This window comes from Simochromis diagramma, unplaced genomic scaffold (assembly GCF_900408965.1).
Source record: "Simochromis diagramma unplaced genomic scaffold, fSimDia1.1 OVJJ01000510.1, whole genome shotgun sequence".
NCBI lineage: Eukaryota > Metazoa > Chordata > Actinopteri > Cichliformes > Cichlidae > Simochromis > Simochromis diagramma.
In genome coordinates this window covers 421,946-442,760 of record NW_024387326.1, presented here as the reverse complement: position 1 = coordinate 442,760, position 20,815 = coordinate 421,946, and the positions used below count along the sequence as shown (strand labels likewise).

Genomic DNA, 20,815 nt, shown 5'->3' with positions numbered 1-20,815 from the left:
GGATGCTGGGGATAGAGCAGTAGCATCGTTTGTTTTGGCGACCCCTAAAGTGAGCAGCCGAAAGAAGAACAAAACACTAGAGAATAGAGCAATGTATGATTATTTACAACACAGGATAGATGCATGCATGTATACATAGATAACATTTATAAAGCTTACTGTGTCATACAAGAATACAGCAATGCATATAGTACAACAACTGTGCTGTTGTTACTGCATGGACACTTTGGATACCATGTGCTCAGTTACTTGAAGCCACATTGCACACACAGAACATTTTTGCCAGCACCAAGCACCTTTAATCTACATTCACAGAGCATTTACACTTTTGCTACTTCAGAAAAGCCTGCTGCATTCTGGGATTGAAACACTTCTCTTAAGTCAAATATTACACATACAACAAAGAGTTAAAATAATGGTATCAAAAACAGAACGTTACTTACAGCTCTTTATTATATGGGTGGCAATGCAAACTCCAGAGCAGATAAATATTTAAAAGTCTTCCCTTCTTAGATGACTAACTGACTAATAATTAGCCAGTCTGTCGCAGTGCTAACACAGAGACACAGGCAACCATTCACACTCACACTATGAATTAATTCTATTACTTAGTTTTTATAAGTACACCATTATTCAAGCTCTCTGACAGGATTCTCTCTCTGTTTGTGAACACAGTCCCCGGGCCACAGAGGAGTAAAGCAACAGCAGCATGTGTGAAATATACTGCTGCAGATGTTGAAAAAATCTGTCACATTTCAGTGAATGTGATTTATGTCATAAAAGCAGCAAATTAATAAAAGTCCATGTTACAATTGTAGGAGAGCAAAACAATAAATAAAATAAAAAAATATATACATATATAGGGCTTTGGTTAGTTCACTGTAAAAGACTCTGTGGCTGTGAGGTTATTTTTGTTGACAGTGTGCTGTCTTTGTTCTTGCACGCTGTATGCCCAAGCTCTGTCCACGCCATGTCCCTCAATTATGCAAGGTTTCCAGTCAGGAAAGGGAAAACGGCCTGCCACCACTAAGGCATCATCAGGCAGCTCGGCCTCTAACTTCTCCTGCAACAACGAAAGCTGCAAACACAAGAGTGAAGCTAAAATTATGGCAATACTTAATAAAAATGTTCATAAAAATTATCTAATGCCTGCCAATAATCCACTGTACCACATCTATTTTTATCCTATGTTGGATGAACCCAAATTATTTTTCATTCTTTATTTCCCCATTATAAACAGTTCATAGCTCATGTATATGTTCACAATATTACTCACCACACTAGGAGCCAAAAACACAGTGACATTCTTGCATTTTGTCAAGTCCACCTGTGATGAGATAAAAGGAAGGATATAAATAAGCGAACAGCTTTAACACTAATTTTGTTTCAAGCAAAATAAATCATTTAAAAAAACAAAGCATTTGGCTTTCCTGAAGCATTTAGTTACATAAGTATTAAATGTCACATTAATATGAGGATAAAAAAAAAAAACTTGGAAACGTTCATAAACATGCTTGGTTACTTACAGGAGATTTATTTATTTATTTTTTGTGAAGCAATTCTGCAAATTTGCATGCGAGCATCACTGATACCACACGCAAGTGACAAACCTTCCAGAGGTCTTCTCGTCGATACGATACTTTTCCATGATGCCCTGCTCTCCATGCATAAAATCGGGCCAGGCGAACAAGCCAGGGGTTGAGCTCATAACCGACAGCAGGAATGAAGCCATGCTGATGGGCTTCCAAGACCTTAGGAACACATCGAAGCCCTGTTATTTATCAGTGCAAGTAAAAAAGCAGCCCAAATATGTTGTTTATACTTACTATACGACCATCACCAGATCCTAAATCCACAAGACCTCCCTGTCGACCTCTGAGAAGGGTCATCACATTTTGTACTTGGGCTCTGCTGGCAGGAATGTAGGGAACCTGGGAGAAATTTCAAAGAGCTGAAGTAAAAATGAGTGATGCAAGAGCACTGCTATTCAAAAAGTTATTTCAGACAACGTAGACAAACCTGTAGCTTCAAGGGGACTTTTCGGAAGCCAGGCTGGAGGATTCCTGCCCACATGGCATATACAGCAAGCCCAGTGCCAGCGGCTATCTGAGCAACACCCCATCCTCCAATGGGCCTGGACTTCAACTCAGCAATAACCTCATCTGGTGTGTCATCATCCATTCCTCCATGCAGGATTTACATAAACTCAATTAAAAGAACACACTAAAACTCGAAAGCACAACATTGTGAAATATTTCTTCTTTTTGTTCTACCAAACAAATACTTTTTAAAATTATTATTATTTTGCAATCAGAATTATAATCTGAATGTGCTGTTGTGCCAAACGCATTTTGCTTTTTCAAGGTGTGAACTATAAAATCTCTAAAGGCTCCTCTGTTAATGTGTTTGTTTTATGTTTATTTCATCATTTTTACTTGTGTTATTTCAGTTATTATATTATATGTAATATAGACTAGTGTAGTATGACCATGTGTAAGCTGACAGACAGAAGGAAAAAAGGCAAGGGGGAAATAGGAGAAAATATAATAAAAGGACAGAGCTCAAATAGAAATGCACAATGTATTGCTTAGATGAGGATGCAATGGCTCAGACAGAGTAGATGGTGTATGGATAAAGAAGAAAATCCCAGCAGTACATCAGTGGACATCATGCTAATTTAAACAAACAGAAGATAATCACCAAACAAACACAGTTATGATTCAGTGTACTACAAGTCTTAAATGTCTTGGGTGTCCTGCACCCAAGGTTTTCAGAAGGATTCGTTTGTTTTTATTTAGTATTTATTGTTTGAAAGCATTTCTCTCTTTTAAATTGTTATAATATGGTGGACATCTGTCAGACGCAATGTTTAAACGTTCAGAATGGGTATTACAATACAAACACACCACTTTGTGAAGGCAGTCATCCCAATGTTCCGTAAACACATGTACCGAAACCTCATAGTGTCATAGGAAATAGTTTTTAAAGAGATTATTACATGTAGCTACATATTTATAAACCTTAAGTGCAAAGTTTTGCTAGGACTTAACAGTCGTACATTTACTGACTTATTTTACATAGATGGTTTAAATAAACAGTCACAGTGAAAATACCAAAAAAAATAAATAAATTTTAGGGTATGCTGAGTTTTCGGGAACAGCTGTGATTTTATGCTGTCTGCAGCAGTCTTCGGTCAAATCCACGCCGTCTTTACAGTTTATCAGGTTACGCTGTCTGCTGGGAATAAATATTTATGTAGTATCGGAGGAAATCATTTTGCCGTGCTCCTATATATTCAAAACAGAAAAATCTCAACAATATTGCAATAATTAACGTGAAATACCTTCTTGACCTGTAGAAATGACAACGGTCAAATTACACCGTGGGACCAGTCCGTCTGCGAAATAGTCCGTATAGCGAAGAGTTTACGACAGTTCCGGTGCAGTTACGCTGATAGCTTCCACAGTAATATGTTAATTAAAACCTGTTGTTAATTAAATGACTGGAGTCATTCAAAACTCTTATAACTGCTCATGACTACAGAAGGATCTAGCACGGTTACAGAAGGTGAAAAGTTTACAAATATTGCCACATTTGAAAATCTCAATAACTTTGCCATCTTTTCTCTGGAATGACATCCCTTTCTTTTGTCTGTCTCACAAACAGTATTTCAGTCATAAAAGTAAATTACTACTCCACATGAATCCATTTTAATCATAGTATTTTTATTTGAAATACGATTTAACAAAGATATACAATGGCAGTTAACAAAATGCCATTCATAATATTTTAACACTCAAACACCATTAATATCCTTTTTGATCACTGTTATCGCCATATACAAAAAAAACAGTCAGATTAATTTTGTTATGCTTAGTATCAAAACATTAAAAAACAAACAAACAAATCGAACACTTCCTTGGGGGGAAACCAGACTCATCAGTCACTGTCTGCGTCATCACTGATGATCCCCTGCAGGTTGGCCCATTCTGACATTTTCCTGCGACCTCTGTGGGTATTGTTTTCCTGATCACTGTCTGATTCTGAGTTTAGAGTGCGCTGATATTCAGAGGACGGACAGTCCTGTTGTTTCTGACTTGCTGAGGCTCCCCTGCGTGTAGGTCGACCTTGGAAGAAACCATATTAAAGGTTCTGAATCGCAACATAACTGACGCTACTGTCTACACCACTTCAGTATTCACCACAAGATGAGCATTGTGCATTTCTCCACATAAGCAGGTAATAAACCAAAGCTACAAGGCCTAGGGATTCCCATCTAAAAACAAGGAAACGTAAAACTATTCAAGATATTTTTGCAGTTGTTTGCATATCTGCTCAAAAAAATATAGATTTAAATTGTTATTAAAATCATCATTAAATCAGATTAACAATAAGCACAAACAACAATGTCAATTTGTTTTGCGTTAGTTGCATCCTTTGAATCATGGTGTCTACAGCGCTCTATTTGAAACAACTCTGAAGGAGTCATAGTATGACAAGAGAGCTGGTTACCTTGTGTGGTAATGATGTTGTTGACATCAAGAGCAGCCAGTTCTTGAGCTTGCTCTCTCTTCATTCTGACCTTTTTACATTTCTGAATAGTTGGCTGACCTGTGTGGAAGGCAATAAGCTTTAAGTCATCAAACTGCGTAATGAAAAAAATTAAAAATTCAAACTGTCAACAATTAATTTTCACGTTTGTTCAATACGGAAACAACTTGGCTACCATGTGATGACCCTGCTGTTGAGGGAAAAAGCCAATGTTGTGACATTTCCTTAAAGCCTCAAAGTCTGCGCAAATATAACCACAGACTACAAAATGAAACTGGATAGTTTCCATCTGCAGAATCACATGGACTCTAAAAATGTTTTAGAGTTAGAGTATATAAAAAAAAAAAAAAAAGAAGTTCTGTTAAGACGATTTGCCCATGTGGTTCAATTCAAAAATGAGGTTTAGTTTTTTTCAGTTTATGGACCAAACCTGGGAACTTTTTATATGTTTATAGAGATAGGGTGTTAACTTTTAGTTTTTTGTTTTGGGGCTCCTCTATCAAGCTCGAAGAAACCCCTGGCAGTGTTTGGTCAGTGGCTAACTTTAAGCATCTATGTGTGCTGTGATTGGCGATTGATCGCTGGCAACTATATTAGATAAAACTGCTCGCTGACAAATCATCTAATTAGCTAATACACTCAATGCATTTAGGCATGTAGACATGGTCAGGAAGATCTGCTGAAGTTCAAACTGAGCATCAGAATAGGGAAGAAACATGATTTAAATGACTTGCTGTTGGTGTCAGGCGGGCTGGTCTAAGTATTTCAGAAGCTGCTGATCTACTGGGATTTTCCTTCACAACCATCCATAAGGTTTCCAGAGAATTATCCGTGAAAGAGAAAATATCTAGACAGGAAATTCTTTGGGCGAAGAGGACTTATTGATATCAGAGGTCAGAGGAGAATGGCCCGATTGTTTCAAGTTGATAGGAAAACAACGGTAACTCATGGTTTCACTCTTTAGGGTTGGGTAATTGCTAAAGAATCTAAATCTGCAAATAAGCCAGAATGTATTTCTTCATTTTTATTTGACAAAAAAGGGTTCCTACTCACCATGTACACCAAGCTCTTCAAGCTCCTTCTTCAGAACAGCCACCTGGGAGCGGATGGAGCGGCAGTCCTCCAGCAGTTTCTTGTAATTTCTCCTCACGCCGCAGAGGGCAATGTAACGTTTGAGCCTCGCCACTGATTTGTCATCAGACTGCAGGATGAAGCCGAGGAAAAACAAGGTGTGAAAAGAAAAAGATATTTTTATAGATCTTCATTACAGCCTCACATTATATAGTTTTCAGGGTTCTCTCTTTTAGTCTAGTTTTGCAGATTTGATTGAAAGCAGCTAAATAAACACAACTATAAAACTTTACTCAGGATTGTGTTTAATTAAAGGATCAGATACATCCAGAAACAAAATAATTCAGGTTCTCCTTTGTAAGATATGAAAGAATGCTTCTGTTGTGTGCACCACCAAGTACAATACAGATTAAATGTGTGTTAAAGTTTAGTTTCGTCTGACTCTCACCTTTGGTTTTCTGGTGCTCTCATCTTTCTTCATACTCTTCTTCATCTTCTTTTTATCAGTCTTATTTTCTTTTTCATCTTCCAAAGAAGGTAGTGATGAATCTGAGTCTGGGTCACTGGTTTTCTTTTCCACTTTTGTATCTTCTGCAACACATCAGTAAATCATAACGTAAGTGGACTAGTACTTGTATAATGCTTTTCTATACTAATTGAGCAGTCAAAGTGCTTTCTTACCACAAAGCTCACTCACCCAATCATAAACAGTCGCTTTTTTCTTGCCCCTAAGTGCTTTTAATCTAACGTTTACACACTCACACTCCAATAGACACACTTGGGACCACTCACGGTTCAGCATCTTGCACTGAACCCCACAATTCTGTACAAGCTGGGGAATGAACCACCATTTTTCCAATTAACAGACGATCCCAACTCAGAAAGAAACCCCACATATCAAGCAATTAAATATTGTGCCAACAAACGTAATAAATATATATATTTTTTTTTGCATGATCACCTTTTTCACTGTCAGAAGACTCGTCACTCTTAATTTTGTCACTCGTTTCTGACTTGCAGTCTCCAACTGATTCGTTTTCTGCATCACTCAGTGGTGTTTTCCTTCCTTCATCTTTACTGCTGGTTCTTGTCTCGACGTTCTTTCTCACCATTTTCTTTGGACTGTCACTGCAGTTGCTTTCCTCACTGAGTTCCTCATCAGAAGACTCATCACTGTCAATTTGACGATTTTCATTTCTCTTTTGTTGTGATTTTTTCACCTCTGGCTCTTCACCATCAGCTTGAGATTTGGCATTTTCTTCATCATTGCTGCTTTCTTCACTTTCTGTTTTGTTGTCCTCTTGAGCCTCAGATTCTGTCATTATTAACCCACAAAAGGACATAATTGTATAATTTACAAAGAAAATATATTTGAATTGCAATCTTGAAATGATCAAATACACTTGCCTTTACTTCTAATAGTAAGTAAAAATACTGCATAACCATACAAATCGCTTAAGGTTCTTAATTCATTTTGGCTTGCCCAGTTTTGGCCTCCTGCTGGGTTACAAGTTAGCTAACTTACAATATGACCAAAAAGGAAGTTGATGCTGAAGGCAGACAATTTCGAATGAGATAGGAGAGTCAGTAGCCTAGATCTTTACTGAACACAAGCAGAGGTCTGTGTACCCATTTATCAAAGGATCATTTCTGTTTCCATGTTACATCATTTTGAAATAAATTGTAAAACAGGGTTTTACAAGCTGGCTGCAGGGTATCCTTTCTGCAGGTCTGTAATCAGAACGCACTCGCAAGGTTTGGGTGCTTTAGTTGGACCAAACTGCATGTTAAAAAGCTTCATTTGCTAAACGATGTGCACAAACTGTATATGTCTATAGGCTTTCATTTCCCAGTGTTGTCCTTAGTTAAAATGAATTAGACACTACTGACCTACCTGATGATGAGCTTGAATGATTATTTCGTGATTTCTTTGCCCTGGATTCATCTTCACTCTCACTCATGACCTCATCATTTCCATTTTCTCTCTTCCTTTTGTTCTGGGGCTTCTTAGTCTCTGAGTCACTTTCACTTTCATCATTATCCTATGAGGAAAATCAACAATTATAAAGATGATAACTATGGAACTAAAATGTAAATGTAAAAGACTGATAGACGATTATTTTATGTATTATATATACATAAATTCTGATCTGCCACAAAATTAAAACCACCTGCAAAACAACAGATAAATCCCTCTCATACTACCAACTATGAGACAGGACCTCTGTTACACAGGGCTATTCTGTTGCGTCTTGCACGTGGATGCTGGGATTGCTTTTGATCCTGTAGATTGCAGAAGTGAAGCTCTCTGTATGGGCTTGTTTCAGTGCATATGGGTGCTTCCCAAAGGGTTGATTCTATTCATCTGGACGTCCGCTACATCGATGTGAACATGAAACGCGAGTCTGATTCTTCTGCCAAAGTGTGGGCAGGATCTTTTATATTTGCACACACATGATTTCATTTTGAATTTCACTGAATCCGTGTTTTTTGAATGTAGCACAGCTCAAAAATTAAGCAAATGCTTGATTATCTCTGCTTGATGGAATCAGGATATGAGGAGTTTGAAGGTAGCCAAGTTTGAGGGATTGTACTACTAGAGAAGGGCTCTGCAGTTGGAGAGAGTTGTTGCCATTGGGAGATGGAGTAATGTTTACATGAATGATAAATGTCAAAATAAAAGCCACATGAGGACCTAAGGTTTCTCAGCAGAAGTTTGCACTGTCTGTGAACGCTTTAATGATGTGGCTGATCAGTGCATATCATTATCTATATGGAAAAGCAAAAACAGGTACCTGCATTTTCATCAGTTCCTCTTGCACCACCTGTTTCATGAAAGTTTTTACTTCTGGACTTAATGAGTCACATTTGTTGTGTGCCTGATATCTCTTTTTTAAAATTCCCAAGGTCAGCGTGCTGGAATAAAACAGCAGAAAGATTACATCTGTGAGTGACAGGAAGGCTCTCATTTACAGTAACTGCCACATTTGAGGTTTAGGCTTTTGAACACACTGAAAATTACATCTAAAAACGGGAACATCCTTTATAACAGCCTGGCACTAATCGATGCCTGCGAGAGAAGCTACTTGCACTTTTTGCAAAACTATAATATTTAGGTTTTAAAAACCCAAAATGTCACTGAAAGATCGATACGCTAGCATCAGAAAACGTCTCGAAGGAATGAAATCAATAATAAACAGAGAACTCGTTAACATAATACTTTTAAAATATGTCCCATCTTCTCAGTAGTAAATGGCACATTTGGGGTTGAGTTTTACTTTTAGAACGGACAACATGCTGCTGGCTGGAGTATTCAAACAACTCAGCTACATTAACCGTATGGCATTGATTTCAGTTTAAGTAACCGAATGCTAACTAAAAAAGTTAGGCCCGTGTCGTTTATTGTTAGCACAAACACGTCTTTAATGCTTCCACTGTACCTTAGGTCTGCCTCGTCACGGAGTTGACCACACACAAACCTACGGATACCTGCTGCTTCCTTCTCCGACACCATCCTAACACACACTGGAAGATTCGTTTTGGCGGCGACTCCGGGACCTCCGCGCGTAATGGGAAGTGACGTCAGATACACCACGCCCCTTCAGCGTAGTAAACAATTGAGAGAACCACAAAAAAGTTTCGGACCAGTGTTGTGTTTTGTTAGTTTTATTTCTAAGTTTTATTTTTATATTTCATTTGGACTTTTTTTTTTTTAATTCAGTTTATTTGCAGTTAGTTCCTGGAGTGTTTTTGCTCGTTTCAGTTTAGTTATTGTTTCGAAAATGTTTAGTTTTATATAGTTTTTATTAGTTTCTATGTTAGTTTTTGTCTCTAGTATTAGCTGTTTTAGGGCATAGGCTAGAGCAAAGTTTTAGTAAAATCACTACAGATATTACCACAGAAACAGAAATTTCTTAAATCAGCTGACCCCCAGTCTTGCAGCTATCCAGAGTCTCAGCATGTTCATCAAATCCTCAGATTTTTACCAGATTAACAAATACTATAACTAATTAACTCAATTTTTAAATTAATTTTATTCTATTTAATTTTCCAGGATCATAAAACAGTTTGTTAGTTTTTAAAAAAAACATTTATCCTTGTTTCCTATATGTGATGAATGTGCTGTAGTGCTATCTTAATGTAAGATAAAAAACAAAACAGCTGTAATAAGGCATACAATCCTTAGTTTGTTGACCATGGCAATATGAAATGTATATGTAGCCAATTTTGTTGAATCATGTCTTTCAGTTTTTATTCAGTTAGTTTTCAGGTTTTTCTTTTTGTTAATTATCGTCTCTCTTGTCTGTGTGTGGAGCTGTTTGCATATTGTTGGGAAGGATAATACTAAATACTGGGGGCTGCTAATAGCTAATAAAATTTGTACTTTCCATTATAATTTCACTTTATTCTAATACCAAATATATCCCAAATACTTAGCAATAGAAGGCACTAGATAATTTTAATTTATATAAGCAAATAATAATGAATTATCTAAAATATTCCCCCCCTTTTTCCTTTTTCATTTTTTTCTCTTTATATGAGAGTTGACTGGAGCTGTTTTTGCAGTGTTTTCAATACAGTAATGACCAGTCAGACTGTACTGGTGTTTTTAAAACTAGAAATAGAAAACCTTAGAGATGTTCCACAGATGTAGTAAAGGAGGACCTAAAGAGGGGACATTGTAACACTGGAAGTGAGCAGCTCAAAGAAGATGATGATCACCCACCCAAGGCTAGAAGGGCAGTGGTCACTGCTGAGGCCAAGTGAGAGAAAGAGATTCACTCTGAAACTAATTGGTTTGGCTTTTGCACATATGTTTAATTAAAGTCAGCATGGTAGTTTTTATGTAATATTACAGAAAGAACATGTTATAAGAAAGTCTGTTTTGCAAAGTATCTTAGAAATAAAAGGGGCAAAAAACCCCAAAAAAACAGTCCAAACTAGATTTCAGTCATTTATTGAAATATTTCCATGACAACTATTGGACGGAAATTACATTAGTGCATATTTCAAGATTATTTTATAAAAGATCTGAGTTACATATTGCTCTCATTCAGATTTTCCAGTATTCAGAGTGATTAGGGTTACACACTAGTGAAGATTAGAAACACAATCCTCTCCCTGAGAGAACAAAAAATACAACCCAGTACACACACCACTTTTGTCATCACTATATGGCCAAAGAAAAACAACATAAAACAAACAAAAAAAACCCAAAATTCTGTAGTTTAGTTTAAGACAGAGAAGAAGTGAAAGTCTATGGCTCAGAACAAAATGCAAAATCCAAGAAATGGTTTCGGTTCCTCTTGAAAACTTAAACTGAAATGCAAGCTTACAATTTATTCATTTACAGGAGTAAATTCAAATTTTGAGTGCAGAGAGAGTGCAACGTACCTTTTCTGAAATTAAAACTCGTTTGAGCACGAGTGAACACAAACACTCAATACAAAAGTTAAATACCAAATAATAAATTAGGTTCATAAATTAATAAAAAACATCTTGAAGCAACAGCTGTAATAACATAAATAAAGAAAACTGAGCTTCTCATCATCCACAAGCCCCCCCCCCAAAAAAAAATGGCTACTGTGTCTTATTCCAGTGTTGCAATATCTAGGCTCAACTTCACCGTCCTCTGTCCATCAATGTTCGGCAGCATCTCACTCCAGAAGAGAAAGGGGAATAAAGTTTCACAGCCTGCATAAACTGACACAGTGTTTCCTACAAGTCACACACAGAAAAGGCTGCCTGTGCATGTCATGGACATTAGGTTGTCTGCTCTAAGATAAAGATGGGAGGACATTGGGAGGACATTGGGTTTTGAGGACTATTCAGTAGCTTGCAGGAGGTTCATTAACCTCTGAAAAGTAATGTCTATGCCAGTATCAGTATTTCCCATCTAAAGACTGTACACACGTTGTTTTCATGTAAACAAATGCATTTTCCTTTCCACACACACTCAGACCTAAATTTACAAATCAGTCATCAACCAACATTTCTGAAAAGTCTGAGGACATTTAATGAAATTACGTACCAAACTATTGCTGTCATCGAAGACGTGTTTTTCATTCCCTTAACATTCAAAAAACAAACAAACAAAAAAATCCCAACAAAGTTTAAGTCCCTTTCCCCTGCTTTGTTTTGACATTATTAGTCCTTATACACAGTTTGCTGACCGTGGCCTCTTTCATCATGCATTATGTGTCTCCGTACGTGGATCCGTCGTACTCGTCTATCCCCTCCCACAGCACCCTCTTCCTCTGACTGACCAGCTCCCAGCGATGAACCGGAGCCTCTTGAATCTAAAAGGTGCAAGCCTCCTGGTCCAGATCCTCTGTTGTTCTCATAGATGAGGATATTGAGGGTTTCTTCAAATATTCGGGCTTCGGGAAACTCAACCTAGAAGCACAGGTGTTTGGGAAAGGTCACTGAATATTTATTTGCTCTGTACAGCAACCTGAAAATGTGCTTATTTGTAATAAGCATATGTTCAGGGCATGAGCCCAATATAAGGTGTTGGTACAGGAATAAGTTTAAAAAACATAATTGCATATCACTGTCATCCAACCACATGCTTCCTGCCTCTTAACGTAGAAAGCTCAATAAGTGACTCCAGTGGGAGGGTTTTCTCTTCTTTGGATTTACTGTAGGTTAATTAAAAGGCTGCCATCATTACCAGACAGCAAGTAAGTGTATTTCTCAAAAATGTTGATCAAATGCTTTAATATTTATTAAACAATGCTTACTTTGGTCTGCTTCTTCTCTGTAGCATAGACAATGGAAGTGCAGCACACTTCAGCAATCTTGCGGCCTTCGCCATAAAAAGACCAGCAGCAGATCTCATCCCCCAGCACGTCTTTGACAAACAGGACGCGGCCATTAAATCGCAGCACGAGTTTGTCGAACAGTTCAATGTTCTTCAGCAGGTTATCGTCAGAGTTGCTGGACACAGCAGAGCAAGAAAAAGTAAGCATCTATGAACTTTGTGGATTCATTATCATTTTAAAAACCAAAGATCTTACCTGGTGTATGAGTATTTGTTGTTTCCTCTGTTGTTCTGCAACTTTACTACTGGCTAAAAGAGCGAGAAAGAGCAATATTAATAAGAGGGTACGTTTAATACAACCTAAAACGAGACAAACACTTAAACTGTCTCTTTCTAGTTAACAGTAAGTGAGGAGCCTTAAACCAAAGGGGTCATTTCAGTAGAAAACACACTGCTGGTGAACAACACAATAACAACAAAAATATAAGTGCAAGCATCTAGTGCAGGGGTCAGCAACATCTAAAATGAAGATAACACTGTATATATTGTTTTTACCTTTATGCTTTGTGTGAACAACTAAGGTGTGTTGCTTATGAAATCCATGAAGTGCTACAGAGAAAATTACATTTTATTTATGTAATTAACACATTTTGAACTCTTAAAGAAATATAACAAAAGGAAAGACACCCAGCTGAACTAAAATGATCCATGTAGCAAACAAAAACTGTTGTGAGCCGCCACCCTTATATTTCCTTTGGGCTTTTGGAGCCTTGACCTGACTTTTAAAAAAAAAAATAATTGGAAAAAAAGCACTATGCTGCTGAAAAATACTGCCTAAATATGTATTTTACCAGGTTAATGTGTGTGGCCGGGTGCGGTCTGCAGCAATGCTGCAGGGGAGGCGGATGCACCTGAGTGGCACCCGCAATCACGCCTCGCCGCCTTAACGTCTGTGTTATCTATGCTGTTGTTGGTATATGTCTGGCTGTGAACTGAAAAGCTACAGCCGGCTGTATGCGTACAGCAACCGTGTGTGAAAAGTGGTCAATAAAGAGATGCTGAAAAGCGTGTTCATGCAAACATTGTCGGGTCTGCCATGATATGTTTACAATGGGACTTCTGCTCCTGAACCTCTGCGCACAGCGTCTGCAAATCGGGGCTGTACTTTCATCTTTATGCAGGACTGTAAGCTGCCATCTGTGAGGCGTGAGCGGTGTTTGTTTTTAACATAGTTCACGGTGGAGAACAGCTGCTGACAATGTGGATCCGAAGATCCATAACTGGCCTACCTGGGGTTGAAAGTCTCGATAAATGCACGGCGTTTCTGTGGGTATACCGGCTTCCGCGAGTGTGACGCTTATTTTGAGCAATGAAAAAAATAATAAAATTTTATTTTATTTTTATATTTCAATGTCACAATAATCTTCCAATTTAGAACTACAAGTTAAAAAAAATAACTAACATAAATAAAATACACTTCAGCTAAATACTTCAAATTTATTTCCCCAAACCACCCGGAGCCGCACTATAAGGACTAAAGAGCCGCAGGTTGCCGACCCCTGATCTAGTGCTACACGATTAATTTCCTACAAACGTATTGTGAAAGTTTCTGGACACAGAAAAGCTTAAGGGCTTTTATTTTGAAACTCACAAAGGAAATACTGAGTTTCTATTGACAAGGTAATGCTGTAATTTGTGAAATGGGAACCACACTCTTTACACAGATGTTTTAAGAAAAACAGGTCCGTCTGTAATATAAGAGTGCTTCAGATAAAGCCCTGCTACCTTCTTTAGTTGAGAAAAATAAAAGCTCTTTTTTCAAGTACAATAAACACAATTACCAGCAGTGTCTGCTGGAGCCTGTAACAATCTCAGCTTTTTTTCTTATTCACCAAAGTAATACAATACTATACTGGGCCCCACCTCTTGATTTTCTTCTGAAATATTTTCCCTCCTAGATAATCCACAATCAACAGTCTGTTGTATTGTTGAAAAGTGGAAGCATTTAGAAACCACAGCAGCTCAGCCATGAAGTGTTAGACCACGTAAAGTTTCAGAGCGGAGGTTGCCGAATGCTAAGGTGTATAGTGAGTAAAAACTGGAGAGCTCCAAACCTCCTCTGGGATTAACATCAGCACAAAAACTGTGCCAACCGGTGTCTGGAGCTTCACAGCATGGGTTTCCAGGGGCGTGCAGCTCCTGTAGGTTTAATGTAGCACAGTGCTTACAACTTATACTTACAAGCATTTTAAGCTTGAATATAATTACTGTTGTGTTTTGTTTTTTTGTTCAATATTTTTCTCTTGTGCATCTTTTTCCATCTCCTGGCAGGGCTCTAGAGTGCGACTAATTTGGTCACAAATGCGACCACATCTTTCAATGGTGCAACTAAAAAAAAAAAAAAAATCTTTGGTCGCACCAGTACGACCAACTGTTTGGGTAACAAAACAAAACAAAACAAAACAAAACAAAAAAAAAAAAAAAAAAAAATCTCTGCGACTCTCCGTGTGGTCATCAACAGACACACATTATGCCCCTATTGGACTAAACCAATCCAGAATCAGAGATAGTAAGGGGCGGGACCTCTCTGATTGGCCGTGGTCCAGTTGAAAGTGCAGTTGGAAGAGGGAGGTGAGTAGCTTGAATAAAGTGATATTGATTCATTAAATCCTGAATCGACTTTTAAATATAACTGTGTTTTGCCAGAAATGCCAGATTCTCAGATTAAAGCTCACAAAACTATTTCAACAACAACCAAACAGTAAATGAGAGCAGGTACACGGATTCCACACAAAGACGTAAACACAGAACGGACCCGACGCATCAGAATCAGCTTTCTCTTTCTCGGCTTTCTCACCCGCACGTAGACGGACACGCTGTCGGAGCTCAGCGATTCTGATGCGTCGGGTCCGCTCTGTGTTTACGTCTTTTTGCGCTCATTCTGAGCTGCAGGTTTTGTCTCCCTTCAACCAAAATTCACCGAGCCAGCAGCAAAAGAAGCAGCAAACTACGCTTCACATTTGATAAATGTCATCATGAATTCCCCCTGACTTTTGCTGTTTTGCTTCCACCACGATAAAAATACACTTCATGCACAGCTCTCTCTCTCTGTACTTCAAGAACAGTTTCCCGTCTCAAATCTCTGTTTTCTGCATTATTCATTGGCTTATTACCCACCAGTCTACCATTTTTTTTTTTTTTTTTTTTTTTTTGGAAACAGCGGCCACTGTCTTTTTCTTTTTTTTTTTTTTTTTTTACTTAAATGACCTCGGACAAGAAAGCTGCTGTTCAATACTGAAGAAACTTTTTAAAATTATGCAAAATTGCAGAATATTTTGAAGGTTATCTGCTATAAAAAGCCAGGCCAGAAAAATCTCCTTCATGTTTTTCTGTGTTTTATTCTCAGTTACTTTGACACAAAGGCATCAGCTGTGATGTTCACAATTCTGATGAAGTCTCACATGTATCAGTACTGATAAATGATCAGAATTATAATATTTCTGACATCTGAGGCAAAATTGAATCGAATCAGGACTTTGAGAACTGGAATCGAATGGATTACAGAAATCAGTGATGAGACCCAGCCCTAGTGAGCAGCCTAAACCCGACAGAAGTGGATGTAGCTGTGGGTAATAAGAAAAGATGAAAAGAACTATTGATAACTTTTTTGTTAAGTTAAGGCCTGATCAGTCTGAAATTCACAGCCAGTGCTCTGACACAGAGCCATCAATCTTTGAACGTTGAAAAAGCACAGTGTATCCAGAAAACACATTATGTGCTGCAATAAATGCACTGCCCAAATGTTCCCTCTCCTCACTGCCTTTCAGCAGCAGGCAGCAGCAAACAGGTCAGAGGAGGCCGATGTGATGATTAAGTTTAACATTTTCTACAATATTGCCAAAACACTTTAAGCACAAGATTGTTAGTTAATCATTTACAAATGAATATTGTCTGTATGGACTGCAATCCCCCCCCCAAAAAAGTGCACATGTAAAACTGTGGTGTTAAGCGATGCGGTTGAAAAATTTGAGTGCGCCTAACCTAACCGTGCACCCATGGCAAACAGTTAGTCTAGAGCCCTGTCCTGGGTAACAGTAACAGCATCAGTCACTAATATTAGGCATTTAAGAAATGTTTAAGAAAATGACTGATTCCTAAACATTAAATACTACATAACTATCTGCCAGCACTCAGCATCTCCAAATTGCATTCACAAACAGCTAGACAGTCATTACATATGCATCCAGCTTAGGGGCCAATTGATGAAGTTTGAATTAAATTTACCTTTCTACATGTAGCAATCATCCTCTGTTCTTCTTTGGCTGAGGTGATCATGGGTATGCGGCATACACTTTCAAAGACATCCTTTTGTTTCTGGAAGTAAAGAAAACATGTCAAAATTTGTACATGTTTCATTTTATTAAAGTCCACAAAAAAGATATCCACGTGTTTACCTGCATGACACTGAGGCAGTGTTGGACGAGTCCCTGGACCCGGTAGTACTGGGCCTCTTTTAGAACTTCATCTAGTTCTCTGTGGTCCTCCGGAAGTGGTACTGAGCCATCTCGAAGGAAGTTCAGAACCAGCTCAAAATGCCGACCAGATCTATCCAAAACTACCCACCCTAGAGCAAAAGGGAGAGTAATTTCAGGAATTTTAATTCAGGTTATTATGCTTATATTATATTTACTGAGGTAGTCAAGAGGTCCCTTTAATGTGTTAGCATAACAGCTAACAAAGAGGATACAACATAATTCAATATTTACCAGCTTTGCTTTCAGAGTCAACATTATTTTGGTGGGACTTTTAAAACAGTAGTATGGTTAATAAGGCATACTCTTGGGACTCTGACACATACAAAAATGTTTTAAAAATAAAACAAAACAAAAGAAATATTCAGAATTCAGTGTTGGGTTTATAGTAAATGACTACTGGAGTTAATTAAGACAAATGCGTTGCAAATGCGTACAATATGATGTACAAGCAATGATTTGTACATATTTCTTTCACCCATGCGCACGCTTTTTCTCCCAGTATTCTGTGGGAGGGGCAAAAATTCCTGTTCTGATGTTGAAAGTTGCCAACCTCTGCACTAGGTGATCAAAACTGTAGAAGCAGCCATTCTTGTGAATTGTGGACAACCTCGTAGATGGAAAGATAGATGGATAGATATAGAAAGAGAGTATAGACATATACAAAAAAGGACTATCTCAGTAATAAATGGCCTTTTTTGGAATTTTGCAAATTTGCACATGATGTGAGTGATCGTTCATTTATTAATTATTTTGTTTTGGTTGTTATAAATGCTTACAAGATGAAAAGAACGACAACATGTGAACGCTGCAGAAGTGTAAACAACTTAAAGAAAATAAAACCTGACAGCTGTATTTACCAATAAGTGATGGATATGAGGTTAACACATCAGTATTGTAAGGATTTTGGCTGAATTGGTGCAAAACTGAATGACTTCCAAAGTGTAAGACCTTCTGTTCAAGCCCATTTTTTTTTAGGTCTCCTCACGTAAAATAAACCCTACACCTTCTATACAGTGCAAGTCTTGGTGACAGGATACTGCAACAGCCGTTTGACACAACTTCCGTTTTAGATTCTGCTTAGAGAATACACAGTAACTGAGAGTTATCATTAAATTCTGGAAATAAGTATAACTAGGGATGGGTATCGAAACACAGTTCTTGTTGGCATTTTTGCAAACGATTCCCTTATCGATTCCAGTCGCCCCGAATGACGTCACCACGTTGCGGAGCTTCATTTACCTGGCAGGAAACGTGGTGCCTAAGCGGCTCAAAAGTTTGGTTATACTTTACGAGAACGGATGACAACAGGGCAACACGCAATACTTGCAAAGTAGATATTTCATTTAAGGGAGGAAATACTACGAATATGCAAAAGCATTTTCTCACAAAACACACGATAACCTTAAATGAATGTCGTGTTTTTAATTCCGCTCCGGACTCGTGAATCTCAACCCAGCAGCAGCGGTAACGTTTGCACGTCCTCTCCCGTTAATGCGGCAGGTAAATGATCAACTAACAGTGCATATTATGTTAGCGCGATCTGGACATTACTGGATATTCTTGTGTAATTGCTACAGAATAATTTATGGTATACTTTGTTATTGTTACAGAAGAATATTTATTTTATTATTTTACATTTGCAATTTTTTTTCTGGGGACCCTGTGACACCCCATTGAAGAGCTGTAGGCTGGATCTCTTAAGATCTCACTGTTGGGTTTGTAAGGCCATGTTACTCCTAAATTTCTATCTTCTTCAAAAAGAAGTTATGAAACAAAGTTCTAAGCTAATCGACCTTAGTGTTCTCCTTTTTTTTAAAAATAAGAATCAATAAGAGAATCAATAAAGAATCAAACCATTAAACAATCGAAAACTGAATCGTAATCGTGAAAATCTTATCTATTCTCATCCCTAAGTATAACTGCATAAAACCCTGCCTCAAACTCTCAACATCATGTTAAAACTCCTGATATCAACAACACAGTCTTCAAAATCTTAGTGCTCACCAAAGAGATACATCCACCCACCTTCTGAGTCTATGGTAACATCAGTTTCTCCATTGCACATGCTCCGCAGCAGGCTGTCTTCCTTGCTTAATGTCTGGATGGTTGTATAATGCAATGAGCCACCAACATTTAACTTGACGTACTTGCTCCCCAGCAGACCCTGGTTCCTGTGCTCATCTGTGTGAAGGCAGGCAGGCTGGGAAACAGCGGACTGGGCAGAGTCGGCAGCATGACTGCCGACTGAAGCCTCAGCAGACATGGGGTTGAAGAGTCACTTTCTGACTGAAATACACAAGAGTCTTATATTATTTATGCCACTGCTGATAATTATCCTATTTCAGCTGCTTCTTAACTGAGAGTAACATAATAGCTCTTAGACTTTAGGAGAATAGCTTTGTATCTGAGCTACTTTCTGCTTTCTTTCCTCTTTCTGCTCTGTAGCTGATGTTATGATTATCTGTGTCTACAGAAGCCACATATAATGACGAATATAAAAAAAAATTCAAGTCAGAACAAAGTGCACTGGGAAATGGAGTAAGTGCTCATGAGGGTGTGAGCATAAGTAAAATAGATAGACCTATTAACTTAACAGGGTTATTATAGTTTTATATTTTCAAATTACTTTTCATTTAGTTTTAATCTTCGAAAAAATTGTATTAGTCTCTGTTTGACATCTTTTTAAGTAATATTGTATTTAGAGTAAATGCCAGAGGCAAAATTTAAGAAAATAAAAATATTAGAATAAAAACACATTGTTTTTTTCAAAGCAGTGTGGGTGAAAGTAGTGTTTTTTGTTCGTTTGTTTTTTTTTTTTTTTTTTTTAAATCTACTTAACTAAAATATTCCTTTCCTCATATCTAGTTTTAGTGAACTATAATAACCTTAATCATTAATCACGGTGGGGAATTTAAAAGGAGTTTCAGCTGATCTTTGTGTTACTATGACATTAATACACCGTGTGGGTGTTTAGATTTCTTTTTTTTTTTTAAAAAGGGCCAAATTACAACTGTCACCAAACCTCTAAACCTGTACTAAAATCACATCATTTTCTCAGCCACATCCACTTTGTTTATTGTAATGATTGATTTTGAACATCTATCAGGACAAAACATTAGGATCAAATGACCATTTTTTTCCCCAAACAGCAAACTGATTCAGACTAGCCCTTTTTACATAAAGCCCTGAGGCGTTACTGACAGCCATTGATTAGACAACATAAACACTTTCAGTCACATGAGGCACCTCAAATGACAACCCTGACTGACGTCTACTGTAATATGACAGCTGCTGACATATCGGACTATTAAACTGAAATTACGCTGAGCTAGCTCATAATAAACTGTACTTACCACACTGAACATCCAAAGGTGTTAAGAGAGTGAACCTATCTAAGCTAACAAAACTAAAAATATAGCTTTAATTAGCCAGCAATCGTTAATCAACTAGTTAGCTTCTGTAAAGAGGCCAGGTGAATTTACGGCGCAGCTAACATCTGACGCCTCATTTTAATCGCACAGCTAAAGGAACGAGGCTAACAGCAGCTAGTCTACTCCGTCACGCTTTAAGCTACTAATGCTCATTTGCTCTGTACCGCTTAGTGACCAAGAACGCGAATTCCACATCCACTCCAATTTCACTGTTGGGCACAAAAGTGCAGCTAGTATGATAAGCTAAATAGGTCAGTCGGAAGCGAAACTAGACATCTTCTTCCGCTATTTTCTTCTTCTACTTTTAACCGATCTTTGAATGGAATGACTGCCACCTATCGAGCAAGTGGTTAGTGCTTACACTAACTTGTTGTAATAGACTACCACACATTCATATTATTCTCTTTGTAACAGAACAACAGAATTTCTCAAAAAATATATTCAAATTACTATTTCTTTCGGGA

The 20,815-nt window shown here is 37.8% G+C and overlaps 3 protein-coding genes across 4 annotated transcripts; all 3 read right to left on the bottom strand.

The window, feature by feature from the left end:
- Window positions 1-435: 435 nt before the first annotated feature.
- Window positions 436-3,436, bottom strand: antkmt (adenine nucleotide translocase lysine methyltransferase). Its single transcript, XM_040006023.1, has 6 exons — window positions 3,344-3,436; window positions 2,020-2,183; window positions 1,827-1,931; window positions 1,611-1,751; window positions 1,277-1,327; window positions 436-1,078 (listed from the first exon to the last, which is right to left on the bottom strand). The coding sequence occupies exons 2-6, from the start codon at window positions 2,179-2,181 to the stop codon at window positions 872-874; spliced, it is 666 nt and encodes a 221-aa protein (XP_039861957.1). The 5' UTR covers window positions 2,182-2,183; window positions 3,344-3,436; the 3' UTR covers window positions 436-871.
- Window positions 3,437-3,690: 254 nt separating this feature from the next.
- On the bottom strand, window positions 3,691-9,195 carry hirip3 (HIRA interacting protein 3). The gene is made up of 8 exons (XM_040006022.1): window positions 9,063-9,195; window positions 8,418-8,538; window positions 7,517-7,664; window positions 6,584-6,937; window positions 6,071-6,213; window positions 5,605-5,752; window positions 4,513-4,611; window positions 3,691-4,127 (listed from the first exon to the last, which is right to left on the bottom strand). The coding sequence occupies exons 1-8, from the start codon at window positions 9,134-9,136 to the stop codon at window positions 3,940-3,942; spliced, it is 1,275 nt and encodes a 424-aa protein (XP_039861956.1). The 5' UTR covers window positions 9,137-9,195; the 3' UTR covers window positions 3,691-3,939.
- Window positions 9,196-10,563: 1,368 nt separating this feature from the next.
- On the bottom strand, window positions 10,564-20,745 carry kctd13 (potassium channel tetramerization domain containing 13). 2 transcript variants are annotated; one of them, XM_040006052.1, is made up of 7 exons: window positions 20,274-20,745; window positions 18,946-19,202; window positions 16,840-17,009; window positions 16,670-16,759; window positions 12,642-12,694; window positions 12,366-12,561; window positions 10,564-12,018 (listed from the first exon to the last, which is right to left on the bottom strand). In XM_040006052.1, the coding sequence occupies exons 2-7, from the start codon at window positions 19,181-19,183 to the stop codon at window positions 11,770-11,772; spliced, it is 996 nt and encodes a 331-aa protein (XP_039861986.1). In that variant the 5' UTR covers window positions 19,184-19,202; window positions 20,274-20,745; the 3' UTR covers window positions 10,564-11,769. The 2 variants fall into 2 exon arrangements, with proteins under 2 accessions (XP_039861986.1, XP_039861985.1); XM_040006051.1 differs by having other exon boundaries at window positions 18,946-19,206; window positions 20,274-20,721.
- Window positions 20,746-20,815: the final 70 nt, after the last annotated feature.

Coding starts and splice junctions, on each gene's coding strand:
- kctd13 (XM_040006052.1), bottom strand. CDS start 19,183: ATGTCTGCTGAGGCTTCAGTCGGCAGTCATGCTGCCGACTCTGCCCAG. Junction 12,695..16,669: donor TGATTGCTACATGTAGAAAG/GTAAATTTAATT, acceptor TCGCTCTTTTAG/CCAGTAGTAAAGTTGCAGAA. Junction 12,019..12,365: donor CAGAGAAGAAGCAGACCAAA/GTAAGCATTGTT, acceptor CTGTGCTTCTAG/GTTGAGTTTCCCGAAGCCCG.
- hirip3 (XM_040006022.1), bottom strand. CDS start 9,136: ATGGTGTCGGAGAAGGAAGCAGCAGGTATCCGTAGGTTTGTGTGTGGT. Junction 5,753..6,070: donor AGAGCACCAGAAAACCAAAG/GTGAGAGTCAGA, acceptor TTCATCCTGCAG/TCTGATGACAAATCAGTGGC. Junction 4,128..4,512: donor CAACATCATTACCACACAAG/GTAACCAGCTCT, acceptor GTTTCTTCCAAG/GTCGACCTACACGCAGGGGA.
- antkmt (XM_040006023.1), bottom strand. CDS start 2,181: ATGGATGATGACACACCAGATGAGGTTATTGCTGAGTTGAAGTCCAGG. Junction 1,932..2,019: donor AAGTCCCCTTGAAGCTACAG/GTTTGTCTACGT, acceptor AATTTCTCCCAG/GTTCCCTACATTCCTGCCAG. Junction 1,328..1,610: donor GACGAGAAGACCTCTGGAAG/GTTTGTCACTTG, acceptor ATCTCATCACAG/GTGGACTTGACAAAATGCAA.